This window comes from Acipenser ruthenus, chromosome 1 (genome assembly GCF_902713425.1).
Source record: "Acipenser ruthenus chromosome 1, fAciRut3.2 maternal haplotype, whole genome shotgun sequence".
In the NCBI taxonomy this organism is placed as follows: Eukaryota; Metazoa; Chordata; class Actinopteri; order Acipenseriformes; family Acipenseridae; genus Acipenser; species Acipenser ruthenus.
Genome location: NC_081189.1, coordinates 17905947 through 17932709, shown reverse-complemented (window position 1 = coordinate 17932709; position 26763 = coordinate 17905947). Strand labels below are relative to the sequence as shown.

Here is a 26763-nt window from a genome sequence, read left to right as displayed (position 1 = left end):
TAGTATTTAAATCCATGTAGGATTTTTTTTTTTTTAAATCGTTACCTATACTTAAAATTACTTCTCGCAATTATTTTTTAGTTCTCAGACAAAAGTTTGACTCCTGATAAATTAATGAACATCTGCGCAATGACTTTCGGATTCTGAAAGTAGTATCCTGTCAAATATAACGAGGAAACAAAAATGTATGCTTTGGAACTTGCTCATTTCCCTAACAACCCCCTGCATTTCGAAACTTTCTTCTGAGTCAGTTGACATTTCCTAAATTCTGGGGTGTGTGTATGTTTGTGTGTGTGTGTTGCTGCCAGTTTGATAACAACGTTAGTTTCCATTTTTTCCAAGAAAGGAGGAGTCAATATAAAGAACTCTAGCTTTGGATTGAAAGTTCAGACGAGATTGAGAGAAGTCGATAGAAATCTCAAATACTCACAAGTGAACTCTGCTGTTCACGGTAAGATCTGCCAGCAGGTATGTAATGATTTATTTGTATTTCTTTTTTATATGAAATAGGGTTGTTTGTTCTTTTATCTGCAGAATGAATGTGGACACAGATTAAAACTTTATTTAAAAAAAACATCCTCTCAATATTTGAAAGAGATTTTGAACTTGCTTGGGATACATTTTATAGAGCATAGTTACAGATGTGTATTGTGAGAGCAAGGTATGGCGCTATACTAAGAAGATCACAACGATAACTCGGAGCAGTATTTTGGTTGTGTTTGTTTTTGCCGAACGCTTACAGCCCTGTTGTGTTAGCTAGTTAATAAATGCTTTTCATGCCATTTGTCTTGAGTGTTCTACCCATTGCACCTACATGGCTTGGATGGTATCAACAAAGGGGTTTCTGAGTGATTTGAACCGAACGTTGTTTAAACAAAAGTCAAATCCAGGGAAAAAAAACTGAAAATATGACTATTTTTGATTTATTTTTAATTTTAAATAATGGTAATTCCCTTTTAAATATACGTGGCATGATGTTTTGATTCTGATGAGGAGACTTCATAAGCCTATTTCTTGCAAACGGAGGCGTAGTTCCCAGCAATTCTCCCAAGTGGAGTCCACACGGTTTTTGTTTTGTTTTGTTTTGTTTTATCACAGTACAGTACAGTACACTGTAGTTGTGCATGCATTTTAATATTCTGTATATTTTTCCTTTTTTGTTACGCGTTCATGCATCAATATTGGCACTCTACTGAATTTGAAAGGATAGTCATGAAACTAATTAAGCTTAGTTAGGTTTGGAGAGATAAGAGATTCCTCCTGGAGTTTATTTTTGTGTTTTGTTGTTTGTTTATTTTTTGGTTTTTTAAGAAAAAAATAAAATTGTATCTTTTTTTTAACTCCTTTCTCCCATGTTTACGCACTGCAAAAGATACCCTCTAAATGACACTTAAAGCAGGAGAGCCAGGTCAACTGTACATATTACATTTACATGGTAACATTTCTATATAGTGAATAGGTATGCTACAAACCCTATTTTATCTCCACACTTTGTCATCTATCTATAGCCTAGGTCATGTAGCGATCCGTGTACAGTAATCCCTGCTGTGTATGTTTGTTTTGGTGCTGTATGTGTCTCTGTCATTCCCGCTATTTGTAATTGTAATTTCCCCACTCTGTATTTCCCACCGCTGCTTTGTTTACCTCTGTCTGTCTGTGCCAACCTGCACCACGCCGATCGATACTGGATCCACCGTCACCCTGGTCAGACTGACATCTTCCAGCGGGCTAGCGAGACCAGCTGGGCTAAAGTAGCCAGCTATCCCCGATGCGAGGGAGAGGGCTCAACATGCAAGAGTACAACCAGCTCCATGTGCTCCTACAGGTGCTTGGGCACCTCTTTGCGATCCAGCTGGAAAATGGGGGACAGACTGGGATTATCCAGCACCGGATCAACATCAGCCACTCTCCACCCAGTCGGGAACCACCACGTCGGCTGTTCCAACGTGAGGCAGCCAGGAAGATCATACAGGAAATGCTGGAGGCGGGGGTGATTGAGCAGTCCAACAGTTCCTGGGCTGCACCTGTGGTCTTAGTCGTCAAGAAAGACAGGCCTGTGCAGCCGTGGCCCACCCCGGCCAACACAACACAGCTCCAAAGTTTCCTGGGACTCACGTCCAAAGTACATAAAGGGGTTCGCAATCATCGCTATCCCCCTGCCACGGCTACGCTGGCGCTCTGTCCAGGAGACTGTGCAGTGAGGTGCGGTGCCACTACTACGATAGGCAAGAGGCACAGGAAAGAGAAGATGGGGACAGGCAGTGGGAGAAGATGGGGACGCGGTGACGGTAAGGGAGGTGCAGCCCCTGCCGACTGCGGAGTGGTGAGAACGGCAACAGCAGGACCCAGAACTAGGTCTGATCGTCAGGTGGAAGGAGGAAGACCGCCTGCCCAAATGGGCTGAAGTAGCCCTGCTCTCCCAGGCCATGAAAGGACTGTGGTCACAGTGGACGTCCCTGGATTCGGAAGGGCATTCTGCACCGCTGACGGCAAGTTCCAGCCACCGGCAAATCCCGCCTGCAGCTGGTGGTGCCTGCCTCACTCCAACACACTGTGCTCCAAGCCAACCACAGCGCTCCAGGAGTGGGGCACTTCCGCATCACTAAGACGTTGGCACGCCTCCACGACCGGTACTAATAGGGATGCTGCCACCGCGATGGGGATCTGCTGCTGCCACTGATCCTGCTGACGTGTCACACTGCCATGCAGGAATCTACATCCTGTTGATGATAGGGTGGGAACTGCGAACGTCAGCTGCAATCCTGTATGGTCAACCGCCGGGGGGATAGGAGACACCAAGGATAGAATATGGCAACCACACTCGGGGGGAGGGGGGGGGGGAGCAAGGGGTTGTTCTTGAATTCGAGGACCTCATTGCATCGCTCGCCAGCTGCACCCTGACTGCGTTGCCAGCGCCACTGGTGTTGACCGTCAGTGGCTACTTGGAAAACATGTAGCAGATTGCAGTGATGCCAGCAGGACTAGTGTTGCTCCAATTGTGGAGCTGGCATTGCGCCCTGCAAACTTTTTGTGGACAAAAAGAGACTAATATGGGGGCAATGTGGCAATGTGTGCACTGTAATCCCTACTGTGTATGTGTGTTTAGGTGCCGTGTGTGTCTCTTTCCCACTGTTTGTAATTGCAATTTCCTGCCGCTGCTTTGTTTACCTCTGTCTGTTGTTATTATTATTATTATTATTATTATTATTATTTATTTCTTAGCAGACGCCCTTATCCAACACTAAGCAAGTGTTCTGTGTCTCCCCTGTAATTGGCTGTTGTCTGTCTGTCCCCATTGGTTGTTGTTCATCTGTACCCATTGGTCCTAGTGTGCAGCTGAGCACCAATGGGATGTGTGTCAGCTGTGGTACCCTGATCTGCATAAGAAAGAGCTGGACCCGGCCATTTGCGTGTGTGTGTGACCTGAGGAGCTGACAGCTGTGGACTGAATAAAAGCATTGAATAGAAAACAAGCGTCTCTCTTGAGTTTTCTGCATCCTGTAGAACGCTACAATAACAAATCCAATGCTGAGTCCATGGTATACAGTACACACAGGCATATGTCATTCATTAATGTAATTTGGTAAGCGTGTTTGACATTATTTATTGTGTCATATCATAAATGTGGGTGTTAATGGGTGAATTATATTTAAATTAAAGAAATAGGAGCACGTTGAAAAAAGCTATGTGCAACAATGTTCTGTATTCATGGGGTGCTAAAGGCTCAAATAAATGTTTAAAATTAAATAATCAAACGCCAAGCACTCACCAAATGTCAGCTATCAAGCTTGTATCTTTATTATTAAAAATCCTTTTGATAGAAACTGTAGAACAAAAGAATTCATGCTCATACAGACGCGTTGCGGCTACTGGCCTTCATCAGTGCAGTACAAACATTTCAAAAAACATTATATTTAAAAGCAGGTTTTTATTAAAAGTAGTTTATTTATTTCATAATTCTTTAACCATGAAAAATGCATTGAGACCTAAACCTCATTAACAGCAGTGTCCTGGCAAAGAGACCAACAGCAGACAGCAGTACATGCACACTTTTTTTAAATGGAAATATAATAATGATACAATAAATTGTTCTTTTTGTTCTATTTCAAATTTAACAAGATTTTAATTGTGCGGGACGCATGATTGGTTTGGAGTACGCTGTTCTGTAGTAGAATTCACGTAATATTGTTCTGCTTTTGAAATAAAAATACAGGAATGCTGAGAAGTCTGGAGTACAGGGTTTTGACTAGTAAATCAGGCAATACAGGAAGGAAATGTATTGCATAAAGCTGAATTGCGTTACTTCCTGTTACAGTTTTCTTACTTCTGAATTCTGGTAAATATATATTTGAGCAGATCCTCAGATGGCAAGAAATTGTTTTTCCATAATGGATTTTTCCAATTTCCAAATGGACATTACATTTCATAATTACTTTATTGATTAACTTATGTTATTGATCAAGAAAGTTCCGGAAGTTCAGTTTTTGCTTGGTGAAGTACTGTCAATGAAACAAAATATCTTAATGACTATTGCAACAGAAATATAGAAGCGGATTTTCTCAGAAAGTAAATAAAAAATAATTTAATAACAAAAGACATACATATATTATTGTATTGTGTTAGACATGCTTATTATTATTTTTTTTTAGAAATATTAAAATGCACTTAGAAAATTCAATGACCAACTTTTCAAAGTAGCTATTAAATTCCAGTAATTTAATTGAAGACATTGAAAAAGACTTCTAGTCGGAATGTTTTGCCATTGAATTGATTAAGTTTCTTTTAGTATTTCTAAATGTAGCACTGTTGAGCTTTTAATTGTTATGGGTGGCTGCTGTTTTTATGTATATGCCCAATGCTGGTATACTCGTATTAGCAAGTCACTGAAAGGTCAAGGATTGCTTTAGTTTTCAAATCATTGCTGTTTGTAATTTCTAAAATTGTAACACTAAAATTACTGCTAGATCTAGTTATTAAAAAAACATCATAGCCTTGTTGTGACAGAGATCGAATGACGCTTGGTGTTAGATCTCCCTCCTGACCTGAGAGGTAAAGGGAACAGAGTACCCTGGACTAAAAGGCATGACAATTTATTCCCATGGGTAGGTGGAAGTCGGCCGGCTAGAAAAGGGACGGAGCTACGGTACCCGAACTCAATGACCCGGACGGGAAACGAGGTGTCATCCGCGGATTGGAGAAGTGGATGCGCTCCTTAACCAAGGGGTCATGAGGGAGGGTATCAAATAGGGGCGTAGCGTAATCTGTGCCTTTGTAAATGGTTAGATCAAACCTAGAAGGAGAACCCTGTTAGAAAAAAAAAAAAAAAAACTTGAGTGTTGTGTTTTGTTTGTCTGTCGAAGTAAAAACTGTTTGTTTGTTGTTTTAGACTGCTACTAACACGATCCGGAGCTGTCGCTATTCAGCCAGCATCAAACCTGGACACCAACACTTTCCCTTTGTTCACGGAGAACTGTCTTTGCACCACGAGCACTAATATCACTCACTGTTAACTGTGTTTGTGTTGTGTGTTTCGTATGGGTGTAATAGAACTTTTGGTTACGGGTCAAACCCGGGGATTACAATTACCGAGTGATACACGCCGCTGTATCACTCCATCATTATTATTTACAGGTGTTCGCCATAAAGCTCTGGACATTGTTAAATAAATCAATAAACACCCTTGCACCTGGAAATCATTATCTGTCTGTTTGGTATCCGCTCTGCTCTGCACTCACCTGTAATCACTCACCACTTTGCCACACTTGTTTATTTATTTTTCTTTTACAGGTATCTTAAGAACAATGTTGATCATTGTTTACTTGGTTGTCGTGGTGATCTTTACGGTCCCGTGTCAGGGTAAGTTTCCAGCTGTCATTGATTACCACCATCTTCTTGATTCCAAAGCAACACTGAGATTACAAATTGTACTTTTCTTTGTAGAATGGTGGTCACATTTTACATTGCTGTTAGTTATGAGAATGTATAAGGATTAAGCAGAATATCACCATGGTATATAGCATTACCTTTATTTTTTCTCTCTTACTCAACAGGTAAACATGAAGACTGCGATATTTTTCCTAAGAATCCAGTTGTGGAAATGGGATCAGATTTGTTGTTAACCTTTGCAAAATCCTTTGGCATTCCATGCTTGACATACGATCCTAGAAAGATAATCTGGAAACTGAATGGAAAAAAGATCCCAGAAGAGCACTATAGTTTCATGAATTCAACTGGTGCCAGTGTTGTAATTAGAAACGTTTCATTCCCTATAGGAGATGTGTCATGCAATTTACGTGTAGCCGGGAAAGACATTCTTATTGCAGTTACCGATGTGAAAGCTGGATGTAAGTAGTTTGACTATTTTTTAAAATGTCACTTATTACTTTCTTGGTACGCTAATTGTCACTCTGCTCCTGGTGAATGGAAGAAGTACCACGTTTGTTCCTAACATCCACCAGGGCAGGGTGTTAATGGCTACACTGGTGTGCCAGGCACACTTAGAAATCAGACATGCTTGAGAGCCTGCGACAGTGCTAAAGTTCTGACTGATCAGTGAATGGCTGTTCAAATAAGCATGGTTGAGTCTTTTTTGTAACCCATTTAAGAAAATCAGCTTTGCTGCACGATCACTCAGCATCCAAGAATTAGGATCCAAGAACGCAGCAGTGTGGCGTAGTGGTTAGGGCTCTGGACTCTTGACTGGAGGGTTGTGGGTTCAATCCCTGGTAGGGGACACTGCTGCTGTACCCTTGAGCAAGGTACTTTACCTAAATTGCTCCAGTAAAAACCCAACTGTATAAATGGGTAATTGTATGTAAAAATAATGTGATATCTTGTAACAATTGTAAGTCGCCCTGGATAAGGGCGTCTGCTAAGAAATAAATAATAATAATAATAATAATAAGAATTAAACATATCAATAGCCTCTCTCTTGTCTTTCTACAGTTCCTCCAGAAAAGCCCAAAAATATTTCCTGCATCCAGTTTTTTAGGAAGAATGTTGCTTGCAGCTGGGACCCTGGAAAAAATACCTTCTTGGAAACTGAGTTTAGTGTTACATACACGTTTGGATAGTAAGTGCTTGAGATAAAAACAAAAAAGTATTTAAAACTGAGGCATTGAAAACATTGCACTAATCTTTTAAAGGCGAAGGAGAACTAACCGCATGTTATTTTTGATGGGACTGTGGTATTGGACTGGTTTTAAACTTATTTGATGTGTGTCCTAGATTTGGGTCATTATTTTTTAAGTACAGTGTGATACTGTGTGCATCACTAACTACGTTATGCAGCTAAGAAACCTTTTGCTATTTTAACTGTTTGTTTCTTTTTCAGTGATTTCAGTGAGATACTTTTTTATAGAACAAAACACCACACCTACCAGTTTGAGGATGGGCATTTGCAATTGTTTGCTCCCCTCAACGTAACTGTAAAAGCGGAAAATGCCTTGGGCGAAGCATTCTCTGATGTTCTTCATGTATTCGGATTAGATATAGGTAATCTTATAATCTCTGAACAAATCCAGTGGATGAATGGGCCTTGGATGTGTTAGAAAACATGACAAAAGACTAGTCTGAGGCTAGTGTAAGCTGTTAGACATGTTACAATGGGGGGTTGCCCAAATTGCATTTCACATGTTGCAAACAGGAGGACCATTTCCTCTAGAAATACTGGAACTAGAAACACATCATGAGACAGTGTTACGCAAGCCCTGTAATTAACAGTGTATTTTGTAGAGTAAGGTCTACAGTAGTTTGAAGCTAGTTATTTGCTTTTAAAATGGGTAAAAGCAAGGTTGTACATGGGCATAATGTCTGGTGCATCTGACTTAAGTATCCCATACTGCAAATGTAACAAGAGAAAGCAAAAACCATGTGCCACACTTCTGTAAGACAACTACTGAGAGGTCTTCATGTGTAACCTATATGTACACCAAGCCAGACATGGAATGCACATAGTGAGCAAGCTGTATCGACCACAACAGAGGCATTTACACACCTTTTCTGTTGGTAATCCCTGCACAGGTTAAGCAATCATGCCATTGTACAGTAATTCCTAGAAACTAACATGTGCTCACAAGAAACAAAAATAAACCTGTGGTTATGTTACCTGACCTCTGTCTTGTACTTTATTTTTTTTTAATGATCTCAACTATTTCTCTGCATGTTTTACAATATGAAGTTTATACTGGCCATTAGCCTGTTAGTCATAGACCTGCATGTCGTTTCTGTCTTTTAGTGAAACTGGAGCCGCCTGTAATTAGTTTGGAAAATCCCATCTTGAGGAGCAGCATTAGAGTAAACTGGGGAAGGCCAAAGGCACCACGTAATTTAGGATTGAATTGTGAAGTCCAGTACCAAGAGACTGGTTCAAACAAATGGGTACGTTTTTCATTTATTTGGTTTTATTTGGACACTGCTTACCGTCAGTAGTTTTTTACAAACTCCCTCATTACGTCATCACGCTGAGCGTCCTTCCTCTCTTCACACAACAAAGCAAAACGACAGACAACAGAAAACAAATTACAAAATGTACTACAAAACAATGAGGCTGCAAACACTAAAACTGTCATACAAACTCTGCTTTCAGTGTTTTCTGAGTTACTAAAATTCAAACAAATCCAACTCGATGATGTAGATATATACGACTCCTCCAAGAATTGCATGCCCCAGTGAGAAACTCAGACAGACAGTTCTATACGAAATAAACTTTTATAACTATGTGCTATGGACTTCGAAAACATTCATTTCTCTTAGGCGAAGTTTACTCTACGATGGAGCTGACCACCAGACACAATATGAATAAGTAAATATGTATTACTTGTCATGACGTACGTGCATCAACATATGAAATGAACTGAATAAGTAAGAGAAAAGCAATAGGCAAGTGTATGTTAATAAACTATAATAATAAAATAACAGACAAACTGACGTTAATAAACTAACTGTCCAAATAAATTAGCACAGCACCCCTACACACGTTAAAAAATGCAGCAGCAGCTGCTTAGACTGCACTTGTCGATCTCTTGATCTACCCCTCCTACGGTGTACTGGACTTGACTTGACCTACTCTACCCACCATGTTACTGGATCCTCAGCTGATGCACCATCCTTGCACTATTGCGCTACTAATATGTCATTGTAGGTATAACTTGCTGTAACCCTAACTTGTTGAATCCTATTTCATATTGTATTTTAGTAGTATTATTTGCACTTACTATAAACTATACTGTATTTAAATATTAATCTTGCATTGTAACCTTGTACTGCCCCGTAACACCCCGTAACAGCCTGACATGTTATAGCAAACTTTTATTTTCTGATTTTTAAAAATTATACTGTATAACTGGTACCATACTTTGTAAATAAAGCTCTGTTTGTATGCATACAGAGGCAGGTAAAACCGGGTAAAATGTATGGATTTAATTTGCTATAACCTATTTAAAGTATATTTGAAAAGTAACTTGACTTATACGTTGTACTTGTTTTGATTTTTAATAGAGTGTATCAGCTATCAACATGAGTCTAAAAAAAGAAGAATCTTTTGATATAGAAAATCTAAAGCCCTTTACCAACTACACTGTGTCAGTTCGCTGTATTGGAGATAAAATGCAAATCCATTGGAGTGACTGGAGTTCAGAGATTACTGCTACTTCACATGGAGACGGTGAGGAAAATACATTTGAAACAGCATTTTATGAACACAATCCTTTACTGACGCATAAGCAGTATGGTATAAGTATTGTACTTTGCTGTACAAATGCAAATGCACTTCATCTAAAGTAGGCTACTGCAGGCTCTATTTTTTGTAATACAGTATTTCGGTAATTAACTATTAATGCAAGATACATTCAATTATTAGCTTAATTGATTCTGCAATTCATAATCCTCTTATTTAATTATATAAACTATATAAAATAGTATTCAATTAAAACATATGTTTGTTTGTTTGTTTGTTTAATTAATTAATTAATTAATTAATTAATTAATACATTTCATTTACAGAGAAGTAGTCAATGATCAAAATGAAATTCCAATAAATTGGTCCCAAAAAAAGATATACATTGTGGCAGAGCAGATCTGGAAACAATGTGTTGTGGGATTGGCAGGGATAGGGTTAAATTCTGTCCCTGCACAGCCACAAGGTGTGTTGTTAAAAAGGTAGTGTGTAAACCATTTTGTTTGTGTTGTACTTTTTATGTTTGGTGGCTGGTAAACAGTTTAGCTGTCCAGTTTTGGAACTGTGAAAAGTTTTAGTTAGCACTCCATGTGAGTCAGGTTTTTGTTTTTTATTTCTGTAATTTTAAAAAAATCGCATGAAAGTGCTGAAGACTTCAGATCTTGTGTCTGGGTCTTCTTCAAATGGGCTATTATATATACTGTATATATCCATGTTTATATTTGCACCTGTCTTGTATGTACTTTGTGAAGCTCTAATCACTGCTTTCTGCGCATGCACCATCTCAAGTACTGTGTTCAGAAAAAAACATTTTCCATCACAATTACGATGTGAACCACTTAGAAGTATTGCAAATGCCAGAAAGTAAATAATTCAGTCAAAATAGCATTTGAAGCGGCATACTCTTTAATGTTATATCCCAGTGTAGTGCTGGGTGAGTCATGCTATTAGGAGCTTGCTGTTTTGAATCCTGCTCATGCTGTCTTTGTGTTTGAGCAGCACTGGTCTCTGGGCTCCCCTGGGTTGTAGGGAGGAACGTTGTTGTGACTCAGTTCACCTTCACAACCTAGGATTCTGCAATATTCTGATATTTATGGTATTTTATGATACTACCAATACCTGGTAATGTAGGGTACATTTAGAAACCATAGTATTGCAATGTTTGCTATTCCAAAATTTCATGGATCCCCACCTGCACTTACAAAAATAGGCCCACACAAAGCCAAGGTTATTATTCGATATCCATGAATTGACCCCTGTATTTTTTAGCTGAGGGTAGCAGAAGTGATAATGTAACATGACACTTTCTGGTCATGTGAGGCTTTCATGTCACATGGTATTCTGTGATGTAGCCGCAGCTGTGTTCAGTTGGTTTTTATTACAATTTTTCTCCCAGTTTTTTTGGACATTGCACATTGAAAGAATGGCTTGGCCAGCAGGTAAGAGTTGTAGCAAACATGTCTTGAATAGTTTTCTTATTATTGTAAATTGAAACGGAAAGCTTTTCTTTATATTCAGAAGAAAATACATCACAGTTACTTATTACGGCTGCTGTACAATAAACAATGTATAACGTATTTGCTGTTACAATATGCAGTGATATATATTTTCACTGTGATGACGTTTTCGTTTTTTGTTATTATCGTTATTTCTTCCTGTTACCAGTGCCATCAGAAAAGCCAGACCTTTGGAGACAAATTAATGCTCCAGATGAAGAAGGAAACAGGATGGTTCAACTCTTGTGGAAGGTACACTCTTTAATAATTAAAACAGTTTGCAGTCAAAAGTCAGCTAAATCATTTGTATCTATCCAGCTTGAGTTTCCACAAAAAAGCATGAAAACAAAGTAGCGTATTTAACAAAGAGAAACACTGAACATGATGATGAAGTTAAAAAGCATCTCATGTCGAAGCATCAGTGTATTTAGATTAAGTTGCTTTTAGACCGAGGTTGTCAATAATCCTGAAATGCTACTGAACACAAAACTGCATACTAAATACAGAAAATGTTTTTCAGAACTAACAGAAATACCATCATGAGATAAATAATTTAATAGATTGCAGCAAAACGAATAAAAATGGGAATATTTACAGATTCAAAGATGAACCATTGCAATATCCTGAACTTCACAAGCACACATTTACCATCCCTTATTGTATAACTCTTACAGTTTACCACAGACTACAGCGGTGTTGTTAATCTATAATGAAACAAGAATCTATGCCCGACCGCCCACAACAGACTTGTTTTTCCAATACAAGTGAATGACAGAGGCACTTGTTTTAAGCAACCACAAATGCTCATTCTCTGTGGTGACATGTAATGCTTTAAACTTGCATACCTGTGTAATTATATAGATTGATTTTACAAAGGAAGCAATTTTATTATGCATTAGTCATGATATAAATCAAGTGTAATTTAAACTTTATATGTACAGGTTCTAATTCTATTTTAAAAACAAATCTATGATGCACTTTCTGTGGTTGCTGTTCTGGCAATCTCACGGTATGACAATCCGAGCCAGTTGGGAAAGGTCTCTGTTCATATTAGTGGTTTGATCATACTCTTTACCAAACTCTTTGTTTTATGCATTCATTTTAGTCAAAAATGTTGAATAAAAAATGCAGAAACTGCTGTCAATGCTTTACACTCGTATCAGTGCATTATAATATCACAATGTGGTTCTTGCAGCTGCTATCCGCATGCATTCTGTTATGATAGTTCTGAGTACAGGTCAGTTTGGGCTACCGGAGTTCAGATTAGCAAGTCTGCTTTATTCTAATTGGTTAAACAGACATTTGGAGAGCCGAAGACTGAACAGGTGTAAAATTGGTTGGTGTAAAATCCTCTGTGAATTTCTGCAGGCCCTATGTATATACTGTAGTACACAAATGTTAACGAGCAAGACTCTCCTGTACTTTCATTTTTATTGCGAGAGCAGAGTGCAATTAATCCCTGTTTCTCCTGGTTTCAGGCCTAAAAGCGAAATTTATTTTGCCAAAGTAATTCTTTCACAGAACCATGTGTAAGAATTGGGTGTCCTTGTGAACGAGGTACTTGGACTAATCCTGGAGAAGTAACTTCTAATAAATACATAAATAATAATTTGTTTAATCTGTTTACAGGCATTACAGATACCCACTTCAAATGACGGCACGTTTTGGTTCAGAGTACAATGCAAATCAAAGAGCAAACCCTGGCCAGACCTGGTTTTAAATACGACCAGTCTGAAGGCATCCCTGAATCTCACAAAGGAAGCCTTTGAAATAAGTGTGGTTGCTTTCAACTCTTTTGGCGACTCTCCCAAAGCGGTATTGGTAGTTCCTGCAGTAGGTGAAAAAGGTACTTCTAACTTTTTTTTTTTTTTTATTTGTATATTAGTTTTAAAGCTGTGCTAACTAATGTTTTGAAACCTTTCATAGTGAATAAGTGCAGTTCTTGGGATCAAAAAATATAACAGACAACTTATCATGACTAAAACTTTGTCATTTGGTGAACAGTACTACTGTTCTGGTGTAACAGGCACTTCATTTTTTTTTTTTCAGGTCTCCAGCAAGTGAAAGAAGTAGAGGCTTTTTCTTATAAGGATCTCATATGGGTCAAGTGGAAGACCCCTGATGTGCCAGTAAATACATACATAATTGATTGGTGCATGGATGATGAGACCTGTGAAATAGACTGGCAATATACTAATACAACTAATGTGTCCCTGAATGGTAAGACTGGAGTATTTTAAGATATTTCATCATGATAAATCATTAAAATCATCATCTTGACTATTATTTTTCTGTGAAAGGCTTTGTAAGATCATCACAATGATCATCCTGAGGTGAAGCTTGCAAGTCTTCAACAACTGCATTCAACAACTGCATTAGTGACGCATCTGGGGGTGGGGTATTGGAATAACACACTATTATACTGTACCTACATGTTGTACAATAATGTGTAACTTTACCACTAATAAGTACTGAGATGCAATTGTAATGTTACATTCTGTTTTAAAAACAAAAGCTTACAACCAAATTACAGTACACTACAATATTGTTCAATCTAAAGGAAAGCACTGAGAAATGCTGTGAGAAATACACATTTATGAAGAGATGCAGTACTAACGGGAATGTAATATGTAACTGTAATGTCAGACATTCCTGATAGCGGGCACAAGAGCAGCAGACTCAGCTTTGAACTCAGCCTTTACCAGACTAAAATGTTGAATACACTACAGTACATCCTTCTTGGCACAGCCCCTTCGACCCTATATTTCAATTTTTCACCCATGGCAATAGTTTCGTATTCAGGTTTTATCTTTTTTTATTTTTTTTTTTAAATGATTGATTTCCTGTTTTAATTCAGTATTTCATTCTGTAGGTGCATCCGAGCCATATCAGCGTTATAACATTACAGTTTCCCCTCTGTTTGATGGAAAGCCAGGAACACTGGTGTCAGTGCAGACATACCTGAAGGAAGCAGGTATGTTAGAATCGACATGGTCTAACATTGGTTTAAAAAAGAAAAAAATAGTTTGTGCAAAATAATGTATTCTTGTTTCTTTTTTCACTCAGCGCCAGGACCAGTTTCTGATGTGCAGGCATTTAATGTACAACAAACCACAGCAACAATAAAGTGGAGAGAAATCCCCAAGAATGAACGCCACGGATTCATCACAAACTACACTATATTTTACAAAGATGACAAAGGACTAGAGTCCTGTAAGTTCAAATTGTGTCCTTGCTAGTTTTATCCCGACAATCGATTTCCAAATTTTGGTAGGTATGTTGCAGCAGTATGACACATTCTTTGCTGTCACCATAAATAAGGTGTACAAGTTTTATGGTCCTTTATCATCCATAAAACAATATAAAGCAGAATCAGAAATTGTATTTTAAACAATAGCTGGTCAGGCTAGTTGACAGGCCACTGTCATACTTTATGCAATATATGGTTAATGCTTGCCCTGCTAATGGAACCCCTGCACTCTTTTATACCTGCTGAACGTACCTGTACTTCAATTCAAGCTTCCCAAAACACCAGGCAGCATTGGGTCCTCTCTGAGCAATCCATCATTGCATCGTTAGTCAGCATAGTGTCCGGCACTCCAGCAACAAGGCGGATAGGACAAATAAACAGAATCAATACAATCAACCACCTGTTTTCTTTGGAGTGGAGTGGGGGATTTTTATTTAAAGCAAATGGAAAATGAGGGACACCATGCAGTGAAAGGGTTCCACTCATGTAGGTGCTGTCTTAATGTGAAACTCTCCTGCCATCCATGCCAGGACTCAAGCTCTGCTAATTGTGATGAATTGCACCTTCAGGAACTCTGTAGTGGTCGGTGATGTGGACTCTATGCACTGGGAGACCCCTAAACAGTGGCGACGCGTAACTGTTGATAGTGGGGGGGCACAATTTAAAGTTCCTGGTGGTATGCAATGTTCAGGGTCAGTAGACAAAGTAGTTTTAATTACCCCAAATCTCTCGGGTATTTGTTAACCACATAGCAAGTTTTCCAAAAAATAACACAGCGACGACTGCACCACAGTAATGAGACGACTAGCGGGTGTTCTTAAATCAGAAAGAAAACAGAGCGACTTCCTGGGTTGTGGCGTGCTAACTTTCCATTCATAATAAACATAGCCACGCCACCTTGCGGCTCCCAATACGAAATGCTTTAACAAACATATGACCTAATCCTATTATTGTGACAAATAACCATTAGCTAAAAAATAACACATGTAAATGACAATAACAAATTCAATAACAAATGTACATGCTTTAAAAACCTTACCTTGTCAAAAGAATTGTAGGCGTCGGTCCTTTCTGCTTGCAAACCTTGTTACAACGTCCAGTATGTTAACAGCGTGTCCTCCTTTTTCAATCTGTAGTATTGCCAGGTTAGAAACACGAGCATCTGTCATTGTCGTCCTCAGGTAAGTTTTCAGTTGCCGCAAAGAAGAAAAGCTTCTCTCAGCCGATGCTGTAGTCACTGGGATAGTTAAGTAAAGCACGTAGAGTTTGGACAGATTTGGAAGGGTGTCACGCAGTGCCATTTCACGAAAGAATCGCAGTCTTTTTTCCAGCTGGGTGCGCTCCTCTTCCTCATTACTCTTGTCAGCAATGCCATCTTTAAACATCCGGGAAAACAAATTGATTTCAGAGTTCAGATCTTCTTGATCAATACTGTAAGTGGTGGAAACAGCGCCAACACTTTCATCTGATGGGCTCTCAGAAGAGAGAACGTCTGCAAGGGACTTGAAAATGAACAGGTCATTCTCGGAAAAGCGGTCTTCTACTTCCTCAATAAGGGTATCCAGAGTGCTGTACAGTATTTCAGTCCTGTAGTAGTCCTCAGGCTTTTCAAAAGAGGACTTTACCCCTCCTCCCAGTTTTGTGGGAATAACCGGTTTGCGTGGCACACAAGGGCCAGAATAACCATTTTTCTGGCACAGTTCATTGACGTGATTAAAGGTTTGGGATGCAAAATCATCACTTCTCATTTCCTTTAGTACAGACACTGTGGATTTAGCCATCGCCATTGCTGTTTGATATGTAAAGTCTTTTGATTGAAGAAATTTGGACAGGTGGTTTGTTTGCATTAGCACTCTCCGCATAAAAAACATGCAGTACAGAAAATTGAAGTCTTGCACATTTCTGAGAAGTGCATAAGCTTCAGTTCCAGCTTTTGAACCCCCATGTGCAATTTCGTTCAGAGCTTGAACCATTTCATCAAAATTTTCCAATACAGCTCTGATAGCCTCGACTCGACAGTTCCAACGAGTGTCGCTGAGTGATTTAAGAGTAGCTGGCCCCGCAGAATACGTTTTTTGTGACGTAATTTTTTCAAACACAGCATGTCTCTTTGAGCTTACTTCAATGAAATTTCGTAGAGCCTGGAGAATTCCGAAAGCATTTCGGACAACTGGAATGCAGGAAACCATGTCCACTACGCACAGATTTAATATATGAGCATAACAGTGAACATAGTAAGCTAGAGGATTTTCGCTAAGTATCCGTGTGGCCACACCTTTGTAGGGTCCTCTCATGTTGGCGGCTCCATCATAACATTGACCTCTTAGAGCTGAAATATCAAGTCCCAAGGCTGATAATGTACTCTTGATCAGTGTGGCAAGTGAAGCCTCGTCCGTCTGCAGCGTCCTGTAGAAGCCAATAAACCGCTCCTGTATTTCAAATGACTGGTTTACGTAGCGCACTATGAGAGCAACTTGCTCGTGTCTTGACAGATCCATTGTTTCGTCTGCAATGATGGAAAACACTTCAGCTTTTTTTACTTCATTTACGATTGAATCTGTTACTTGTGAAGCCATGATTTCGATTATTTCATTCTGACACGAGCTGTGAAGGTAGGTGCAGTATTTCTCTCGGTTAACCATAAATCGTTGAATCAGTTCGTTGTCTGTACTACGCAGTTTCATCAATTCCCGCAAATTGCCTTGATTTGTGGAATCCATTCCCTCTTCGTGTCCCCTCAAAGGTATACCCTGGCGAGCGCAAAATAAAGTACTCTCTATTACAGTTTCTAAATATGCTCTGTTGTCCGCCACTCTTTTTTTCTTTTGACTATCAAGCTGGGACGCAACACTCCCTGTTTTACAGGACTGCAGCCTACCCTTCCATTTAGCAACGGCCTCTAGATGAGCTTCACACTTTGAATGTTCCCGAAATCTTTCATTTGCTTTCTTCCATGTTTTAAAACCAGTAACTCGAAATGCCAGGTCACTGTTTGGCCCATTGCCAAATGCTCGACAGCAAAAGCAGAAAGCTCTGTCATCACGTACACTGTATTCAAGCCATTTATACTCATTGTACCACACTTGCCTGAATTTTCTGGTTTTGATCCCACAGGCACTGGCTGGAAAATCAATTACTGGCTGATACGGGCCTTCTTCGATATATTCCAAAGCTGCATCCGGTCCAAGGCAAGGGTCTCTTTTATCGACAGACTCGACAGTTGCTGCACCCGCACTAACCAGAGCGTTTGAAATTGTATCGTCACTCTCGTTGCTGCTAACATTCTGAACTACAGAAGAGTCAGGTTCAGTTTCTGTTGATTTCTCTGGCGTTGGTGGTTTAGATTTTTTGTTGTAAAAAAACTCCAAACTTAGCTGTCTTTTTGCCATTTTAACATATTTTCGAATGCCGCGCTGACTGAAAAAGTGTCTCTCACGAGAACAAGTATAACGGTGAACGGTCAGACACTCGTTCTCGCGAGAACAAATATAACGGTGTGGTTATGTTAATAAGGTTTGAAAGTCTGAAATAAACTACTGCGCACTCACACATTCTCTACCCACTTACGAAAAACATTAAAACAAAACAAAAAAATATTATATATGTATATATATATTAATAATAAAACCTGGCAGAAGTCTGGAAATCTGGGGGGGCACGTGACCAGGCGTGCCCCCCCTACGCGTCGCCACTGCCCCTAAACTCTGTGATGTGAAACCCAAGTAACAAGTAGTGTCACTTAGCCCCTTTTATTCAGATATCTTAGCCTCACTTTGTTTTCTCTGTACTTTTAAATGGCTTTAATGATTGTTTTCTTTTTTTTTAACTTTATTAGATGTAACGGTGAACAGCAGCATCTTGGAGTATTTGCTGGATTCTCTGCTGCCCAACACAAAGTACATTGTTCATGTAATGGCTAGTACTAAAGCGGGACAGACCAACAGCTCTGAAACTTTCTTTACAACAGTCAGATATAGTAAGTATTTAACAGTCCAAATAAAATCTTTGTATTGTACAGTAAAGTACAGTTTAGAAGCTTAAGAAAATAAATAAAGGTGTCACAGCACTGCAGATGCAGTACAGTAACTCAGAGGCTGCAAGCATTTCATGTTTGTGTATCAGTACTCTCCACTGAGATGCAGCAAAGCACCAGTTTTAATTAAATAATGATAATGTGAAGGGTAAGCTCATGAAGTGAAATGGAGGCCACATGCTGGGGCAACAATTCACCAACTTGTTTTAGACTTCCATTGCACCGCCACGAGTGAAGACTATCTTCAGCACAGATCCTGACGCCCACGTTATTTAATATAAATACTGTACTGTGGTTGGAAAGCTATACACAGATGGCATGTACCGTAGCTATAATGTGAGTCAGTGGTGAGGTCATTTCTTTCACTAGTTGAAATGCTGCCTCTTGTCAAGATGAGCCTTGAACCACATGAAGCTTTAAGAGCAGGCTAGATGCTCATAACCTTGAGGGCGCTGTTCGTCTAAAAAATCAATAAGAATACACACAAGGCAGCTTTTCCATCTCATTTCACATGCATTCTTGTAACAGAACTGGTTATTTCTGTTTTGCAGGTCTCCCTTTTATTAAATACAGCTCTCTGGCTGCTGGACTGGGTATCGTCGCGATCATCATTTTAGGAATTTCTACCTTTGCTATGTAAGAAATATTTTGAATATACATATTGCAACTTTTTACAGTGAAATTCAACTAAAATTGAATTGTACGGTGGCTATTTTAAGGTTCATGTGTAAATATTAAATAAACACTTTGATAATTGACATCCTTAGTGAGCCGCCCTGGAATTTGATTTTGACTATCATGCAAATCTTCACTTTCTATTAGCTTTTATTGTATAACTACTGATTCAGAGCCCACTGTCTACTGAGTTGCGTATGACATGTATCCTAGCCTTTCACAAGGTCCCATTGCTTGACTTAAACATGTGTGCCACTTCACTTATAAAAATGTACCATAGTAAAAGCATAGCAAAGTGTAGTAAAACATAGTGCAAGCATGGAAAAGCAATGGTAAGCATTGTAAAGCCCAGAGAGGAGGTAAACCATGTTGAGTCATGGTAAACAATGATACATGCGCAGTAGAACCATGAGAAGAGCATCAGTTGCAAAATGATTGTGCAAATGTATCGTTATTAACATTTCTAAAGGTTTGTAATGGGTGAAGAGGACCACTGTTTAAAATTGTACTTCTTTATTTCACTGCAGGGCGAAAAAATATCTGCTTCCTGAAATACCAGATCCTGCACGTAGCAGTATTAGTAAAATGCCACTGGAGAACATTTTTACGGTATACATTTAAAATGTTATAACCAGGAGAAACAATTAGCTTCTAGAGATACAGATTGTTAATCCAATAACAATAATACACATGATTCAGAAAACCTCTATGTAACAAGTATCATCATTGTAAAAAGATTTAGGACTGAAACCAAAAGGAAATAAAGGTAGGATTTTGCGTAAGCATATACAATAGATGTCTACAATTGTTTATTTCTGCATTTTGTTGCAAAACTCAAAAAATGCAGATTCGAAAGTATTCATACCCTGACAAGGAAACTTAAATTTAATAGCTAGTTGAGGCACCTTTAGCAATAATAACTCTTTTAAATTATTAGGATATTTGTCAATGAGCTTCTGGCATGATTCTTTAGTGATTTTTTTTTTTTTTTTACCATTCTTCAATGCAAAATTGTTCCAGTTCATTCAAATTCTGAGGACTTCTCTTGTGCACAGCTGCCTTCAACTCATAAGATTCACAATCGTATTTAGATCGGGACTTTGACTAGGCCATTCCAGAGCCTTGGTTTTTATTCTTCTTTAACCATTCTGAAGTAGATTTTGATGTGTGCTTTCAGTCGTTGTCTGGAAGGTACAGTTGCGCTTTAAACCAAGTTTTGTAGCGGAGGATTTCAGATGATTTGGCCAATATCTTTTGGTATGGAATCCATTTTACCATCTATTGGAACTAAATTTCCTGTGCCATTAGAGGAAAAACAGCTCCATAGAAGGATATTACCACCTCCATGCTTGACAGTAGATATGGTGTTCTTTTCTTTGTATGGCTCCCCAGACTTTCTCCAAACTTAATGACTGTCAACGTGCCCAAATAGCTCGACTTATTTAATCACTCCTCAAAACTTTTGACCAGAACTCATATCCATCATTCAAATGCCATTTTGCAAACTTTAAGCGATTGTCCTTCGGACGTTTTCCTAAGAGTGGCTTTTTCCTTGGCCTGCGACCCATTGAGACCTTCACAATGCAATACTCTACCTGTGGTTGAAATGGAAACTCCAGTCCCACTTGCAGCCAATTCACTTTGAATATATTTGGCAGTCAATCTCGGATTGTTATTAACCTTCCTCACAATTCTTCTACTTGTTCTTGGTGAAAGAACCTTCTTTCTTCCAGACTGAGGGAGTGTTGTGACAGTACCATGAGTCTTGTACTTCTTGATAATAGAAACAATAGTTGAAATTGGGATACTCAAATGCTTGGAAATCTTCTTGTATCCTTCTCCAGCTTTATGACAATAATTTTCTGCCTAAGGTCTTCAGATAGCTCTTTACTTTTTCCCATATTGACTTGTTGGTAATGACAGCAATCATCCTATGTCTAACCCGTTTATACTCTAAGAATGTTGACCTACAATCCAGCATTTTCTAGACTTTTCTAGAATTAGGTTCAGCATTATCATATTGAAATTTCTAGCACATTGTAGACAATACTATCTTATCAAAGGGTGTGAATACATTGGAATTAGTTTTTTTGGAGTTTTGCAAAAAAATTGCTAACTGAAAACTCACTATTTTAATAATTAACTACAATGCTTCGGCTTCTGCCTTCCTCACAGATATCATGGTAGAAATATATAGGCAGACTGATGTTATTGTTTAAGTCCGAAAGTCAACTTTCATTGATGAGTATCCTGTTTGATCCAACATAGGCTGATGATATTTCAAATATAGCTTATATAACTGTGAACGGCATTAGTGTTCACTAAATAACTTTAATTAATGTTAATTTTGTTTACAGGCCAATTTAAACAAGTCTAAGCAAGACGGTGAAAATTTTGTGTATAATTTGTTAATCATTGAGAACGCCTCAGATCTGCCTCTTCAGAGACCTTCTATAATCAGCGCTGAGAGTAAACTCATCACACCGATCAACCCTCCCAGAGGACCCAGCCAGGCACAATTGTCATTAGACTATTACGTTTCAGGAGATGGATATCGCAAGCAAATGTTGGCAGAAAAAATGTTAAACCGGTCACTCTCGAATCAGCCTCTCCTGTCAGTCTCCTCCACTGAGTTGCAGAGTGAACCTGGGTCTCCTTCATACAGCAAAAATGAAGAGAGCCCCATGGAGGACATTTCAGAGATCAATGTTTTTGAGGAGACCCCATCAGTCAATGCGTACCTGAAGAACTCTGTCAAAGCCAGGGAGCTTGTAGTTAGAGAAAACAAACATTATCTTTGTTATGAAAAAGGAACAACTCCTGAGCCAAGTGTTATGAGTAATGCAAAACAAAACAGTGCTGGGCAGGCTTATGTTACAGTAGACATGTTTTCACACAACTTAAGCAATTCATGCAATCCAAGTGCAGTGATGGAACGGAAAGAGAATATAAAATAGACAAGGAGATGCTGGCAGTTAACAGGGTTTGATGTCTGTTAATTTAATTATCAGAAATATAAATATATATATATATGAGAGAGAGAGATATAGTACATACACATTATGGAAACAGCAAATGATTTAGGGGTGGGTATTGTATTGCTCATTTTTCCTCACTCATACCCCATACTTACTAAATATCCTGGTACCTCTGAATAGATAATCGTCTTCTCTTTAAAATATGCAAAATATTTTAATGAGCAGTCTGTCCCACAAGCATTATTGTTGTTATGTGCCTCTTGTCCATTGCATAGCTGAACAGCCATTATTAGATTTTTTTTTTTTTTTTTTTAAATATAACTTGACGTTCCTCTGGACGATACAGTAAAAGGGTGTGGTCTATCACCAGTCAGTTGAGGAATGTTTCATGAAAAGGGCCCAGCCGTATCAATGGCTTCAGTTTGAATAACAAAAAGAGGTTACTGAAAGAAAACCATATAAGTATAATAATTTTAAAAAGTATGAAATATGTCATCTTAAATATATTTTTACATTTATAGGACAAGCAATAACAGGCAGTTTGTCCAAGTATGGTAGTACGAGTCAGAGTGGAGACGTCTATATCGATGATTCACAAGACCTTGTTGATACTTGATTGTAGAATGCTTGTTCTGTTTATCTTGGCAGAATCCTCCTCAAGTTTACGAGGGGAACTTGAAGATATCAAGTGACACTATAATTATAATTATACCGGAGATACAGTCCACTGCTCATAGCTTTATGCCTCCTCATACAGAGACAAATGTAATGTTATTGCAGAAAGAACATAGTAGTGTGAAAATGCATGTCTGAAGACAAACTATAGCTTAACCAAATATATCCTCTTTATTCATTGTAACTACCTTTCAGACTTATCAAAAGACATGTATTGTGGTTTTCCAGAATTCATATAAAGATACTCCACCCAGCATGTGGTGTTTTTGGTTACATAGTTAATAATTTAAAATGTGAGTAAAGGTGAGTAAAGCAAAGACAACAACAAAAAATGCATTGAAGTGTTTTTTTCCCCAAAGTTGTCAGGTGACATTTAATACATGGATTTAAATGAAGGGACCAAAATATGTGTCAGAGTTCACAGTTTAAAGTAATAGCTTACTACAAGAGTAACTCCTCATTTTTCTCTTTCCACTACCAATGTAAGTGGGGGTAAACATTGCAGAGCATTTCTAAAGTTCCGTTGAGTTTTTTGTTTAAAACTGTAAAAATATGTTATATTGATTGTATTACTGAATGTTTATTGTTATGCTTATGTTGCAGTTTTGTTGCAATTTTTCAATCTTGTCTAACCCTAAAACTAACCCTAACCCTAATCCCTAATGTGGTACGGTTTTTCATTGCCCATCTTTCTGCATTAATGCATTATGTCTTAAGAGCCATTTTGTAATTCCTTTTCTTTGTCCCACAAAAACAACGGAGACAAAAATAAAATATTCTAAAATCCATGTCTCTCAGGCATACAAGTCAAAGAAAAAAATTGTAATGTTGTGGAATTTATTTTATTATTCCAAGTGGGGGTGATAGACTTCAGCGGAGGTGGTACTAAACACATACACATTTACATTTGTCCATGTCTCTCGAAACACGCTTATCCAATTGTGATCAAGCTTGGTTTAAACAAGCATATGTTAATGAGAGTATTATATTCTGGGGATGTATGGGGGTGAATGTCTGTCTGTAAATTTATTTGCACCTCTGTATGTCACAATTACTTTTTTTACAGGTATTGTGAGAACACAAGAAGTTATTCCACATACTGTAAATCACAGTAATAATAACAATACAGTGAAAGCTAACCAGTCACCCAGTAATCAAAGCAACAACACATTGGTGGCTGCTAAAGACGGGTACACTGAGCATTCCATTTACATTATTTGGAAACGACTCTGTCCTGTAGAAAATATAATCTGTTGTATTTTCTAGAATTCTATCATAGGATGAATTTAACTGTTCCCTTGCTCAGTTAGCACACTGACCTGGCGGGTGCATTACACACCTGTAGATTTGCTTGATTTGTAATCAAGTTATAGGGCATCTGAACCTGTACAAAACGATACCTAACTTTCAAAGGCACTAATGTAAGGCACTTCCTTCGTAGTTGTGTAACACTAACAGTGTTGTACAGCTTGGGGAGACGGGGGCGAACTTTGCATTGGTGTAAAGATGACTCATACAGCTGATTTCCTAGAAGGAGTTGGAGTAGAAAAATATGAGTATGTGCAGAATAACCTGGACATGCTAGTACGAGAGGGATTCGAAATTCGTTTCATTTTGATCTGTGACTAAGTTTAGTGTCTTTTAGTGAGAAGGCATTTTCCTAGAATTTTGTTTGAGCTTCACATTATGCCTGAAGGATATCATTTATATGGCAAATTAACTATTTAATAATGGGCACCTCTCCCATTATTATTATTATTATTATTATTATTATTATTATTATTTAGCGGACGCTTTTATCCAAAGCGACTTACAGAAATTAAACAAAATATAACAATATATGTTACAGTAGGCTATTAAATTGAAAAATAAAGAAAAAGATACAGAGAGAAACAGCCAGTGTCCTTTCCCGATATTCTTACACGATTGCGGCACACGCTGCAGCTCACACCGGCAGGGAAGAACGACTCCATAGTAATCCTTAATCAGCGTTAGTAGAAACAGGTGTGTGATGGACAGAAGTGAAAACAACAAAGTCCCATAATACTGAAGGATATTTATGAAAAAAGAAGTATGTTTGAACCTAAATTAAACAACAGAACAGCAGACTTCAGACCATCATGCGTCCCACACATACATTTATACTTAATGAATTTATAGAGCGCTTTTTATACAAAAGTATCACAAAGCACTGTACAGTACATAGCAGAAAAAAACGAACAAACCACAATACATTTGTATAGCATGTCACACATACAACTGCCACAGCTCATTTAAATAACAGTATACACATACTACAAAAGCAGCAATTTTTAAGTTACATTAAAACCCACTAAGAAAGCCATTTTATAAAAGTACATTTTAAGTCTTGACTTGAAAACTGTAATGGTCCCAGCTTCCATGAAAACGAAGGCAGAGCATTACATAATTTACGAGCTCTATGTGAGAATTGTTGCCTATGTATTGCCCTGGCCTTGTAGGGTGTGACTGACTTCATACCTCAGAGTGCAGCTGTAACCTCGGGACAGATAACATTTTTGTTTTCACATAAATTGTTTCTGCTTAATAAGCTGTTTTGAGCCTATATACAAATCATTATCAAAACAATTGAAACTGGTTCTAAAACCAGTTACTTTTGTTAAAAGTGACATGCTATAAGGTGTCACAGAGAGTTTTGCTCAATTTTCACAGACAGCAAGGCGCTACACCCACGCATCACAATGTCGAACAACAAGGCTGGTGATCGCAAACGGCTGATGTACAGCTTAATGTTAAGACTTCATTAACCCTGCGTTGATTCAGAGCTTACATTAAACACAGGAAAATCACACAATGTTTACAGACATTTCCAATGATTTCTTTATCATTTAAATGGGAAGCATAAGTATCGTGTTGTATAATGAAAAGGAACAAAGGCTGATGAAACAGTAAGAGCGTGTGCCATTTAACTGGAGGAATGTGTATACTGCCCCACACAAGGTGCGTGCTTATCAGAAAAAACGTGTTCTACGTGTTCCAGTAGTGTGTTATTATGCATTCTCAAATGTAACTTTTAATGTGCTTTGTCTCATGCTACACCAAATTTGGTCAAGGAAATGACGTCAGCTAGCTGTATATCTGTGCTGTACAAAGTATTGTAACGGCGGGCGCCGCCCACTTCTCCTAGCAGGGACTTTCCAGGATCCCTTGGCTGGTGAGTTTCCCCACAGCTGATACATCACTGATGCCATGAAAGCTCAGCTTGGCTCAGAACGCCATCAGCTGACACTTGTATGTGAGATCACTGATGTATCACCTTTGATTTGCATTGTTCCTGCTTGCATTTTGATTCCTGAATAAACTATTTTTGATTTACTTTACCTGAAGAAGATTAATTATTTTTAAGAAGAAATCAAACCTCTTACATCTACACGAAAAAGCCCTGCCTCCCGTGTTGCTTTTATTGACCCTAGGAATAACCAGCAGCCCCGCATCCCGTGATCGCAGAATGCAGTTTGGAAGATACAGGGTCAGTAACTCCTGCAAATAACTAGGTGCTAATCCATTCAGGGCCTTGTAAATTAACAACAAAATCTTAAAATCAATTCTATACTGCCCAGGGAGTCAATGTAAAGAGGCCAAAACAGGGGTAATATGTTCACTCTTCCTGGTTTTAGTCAGAATTCTAGCAGCGGTATTCTGAACAAGCTGCAAGCGGGATGTCACATGTTTTGGGACACCAGAAAAAAGTGCATTATAATAATCAATTCTAGATGAAACAAAGGCATGCATTCGTCTCTCTGCATTAGATACGGAAATAATTGGTCTAAGTTTGAAAGTATTTCTCAAATGGTACAAAGATACTTTAGTAACTTCCCTAATATGAGTCTCAAATTATAGATCAGGATCAAAGATGACCCCCAAACTCTTAATTTCTAGTTTAAGTTTTGAAGAGACTGCAAGGTTCGAGCTCATGTAATCCCACATTTCCTTTTAATTGG

The 26763-nt window shown here is 38.4% G+C and overlaps 2 protein-coding genes across 2 annotated transcripts; both read left to right on the top strand.

Moving 5' to 3' along the window:
* Positions 1-386: 386 nt before the first annotated feature.
* Positions 387-15058, top strand: LOC131716120 (interleukin-6 receptor subunit beta-like). Its single transcript, XM_059012811.1, has 12 exons — positions 387-468; positions 5788-5856; positions 6051-6344; positions 6946-7072; positions 7334-7494; positions 8237-8379; positions 9499-9664; positions 11342-11424; positions 12802-13018; positions 13222-13392; positions 14045-14146; positions 14239-15058. Exons 2-12 carry the CDS (start codon positions 5802-5804, stop codon positions 14409-14411), a joined length of 1692 nt encoding a protein of 563 aa, XP_058868794.1. The 5' UTR covers positions 387-468; positions 5788-5801; the 3' UTR covers positions 14412-15058.
* Positions 15059-18129: 3071 nt separating this feature from the next.
* Positions 18130-23569, top strand: LOC131715973 (uncharacterized). Its single transcript, XM_059012800.1, has 4 exons — positions 18130-18398; positions 19007-19091; positions 19658-19739; positions 21488-23569. Exons 1-4 carry the CDS (start codon positions 18335-18337, stop codon positions 22085-22087), a joined length of 831 nt encoding a protein of 276 aa, XP_058868783.1. The 5' UTR covers positions 18130-18334; the 3' UTR covers positions 22088-23569.
* Positions 23570-26763: the final 3194 nt, after the last annotated feature.

Coding starts and splice junctions, on each gene's coding strand:
- LOC131716120 (XM_059012811.1), top strand. CDS start 5,802: ATGTTGATCATTGTTTACTTGGTTGTCGTGGTGATCTTTACGGTCCCG. Junction 6,345..6,945: donor TACCGATGTGAAAGCTGGAT/GTAAGTAGTTTG, acceptor GTCTTTCTACAG/TTCCTCCAGAAAAGCCCAAA. Junction 13,393..14,044: donor AACTAATGTGTCCCTGAATG/GTAAGACTGGAG, acceptor TTCATTCTGTAG/GTGCATCCGAGCCATATCAG.
- LOC131715973 (XM_059012800.1), top strand. CDS start 18,335: ATGGCTAGTACTAAAGCGGGACAGACCAACAGCTCTGAAACTTTCTTT. Junction 18,399..19,006: donor CTTTACAACAGTCAGATATA/GTAAGTATTTAA, acceptor TCTGTTTTGCAG/GTCTCCCTTTTATTAAATAC. Junction 19,092..19,657: donor GGAATTTCTACCTTTGCTAT/GTAAGAAATATT, acceptor ATTTCACTGCAG/GGCGAAAAAATATCTGCTTC.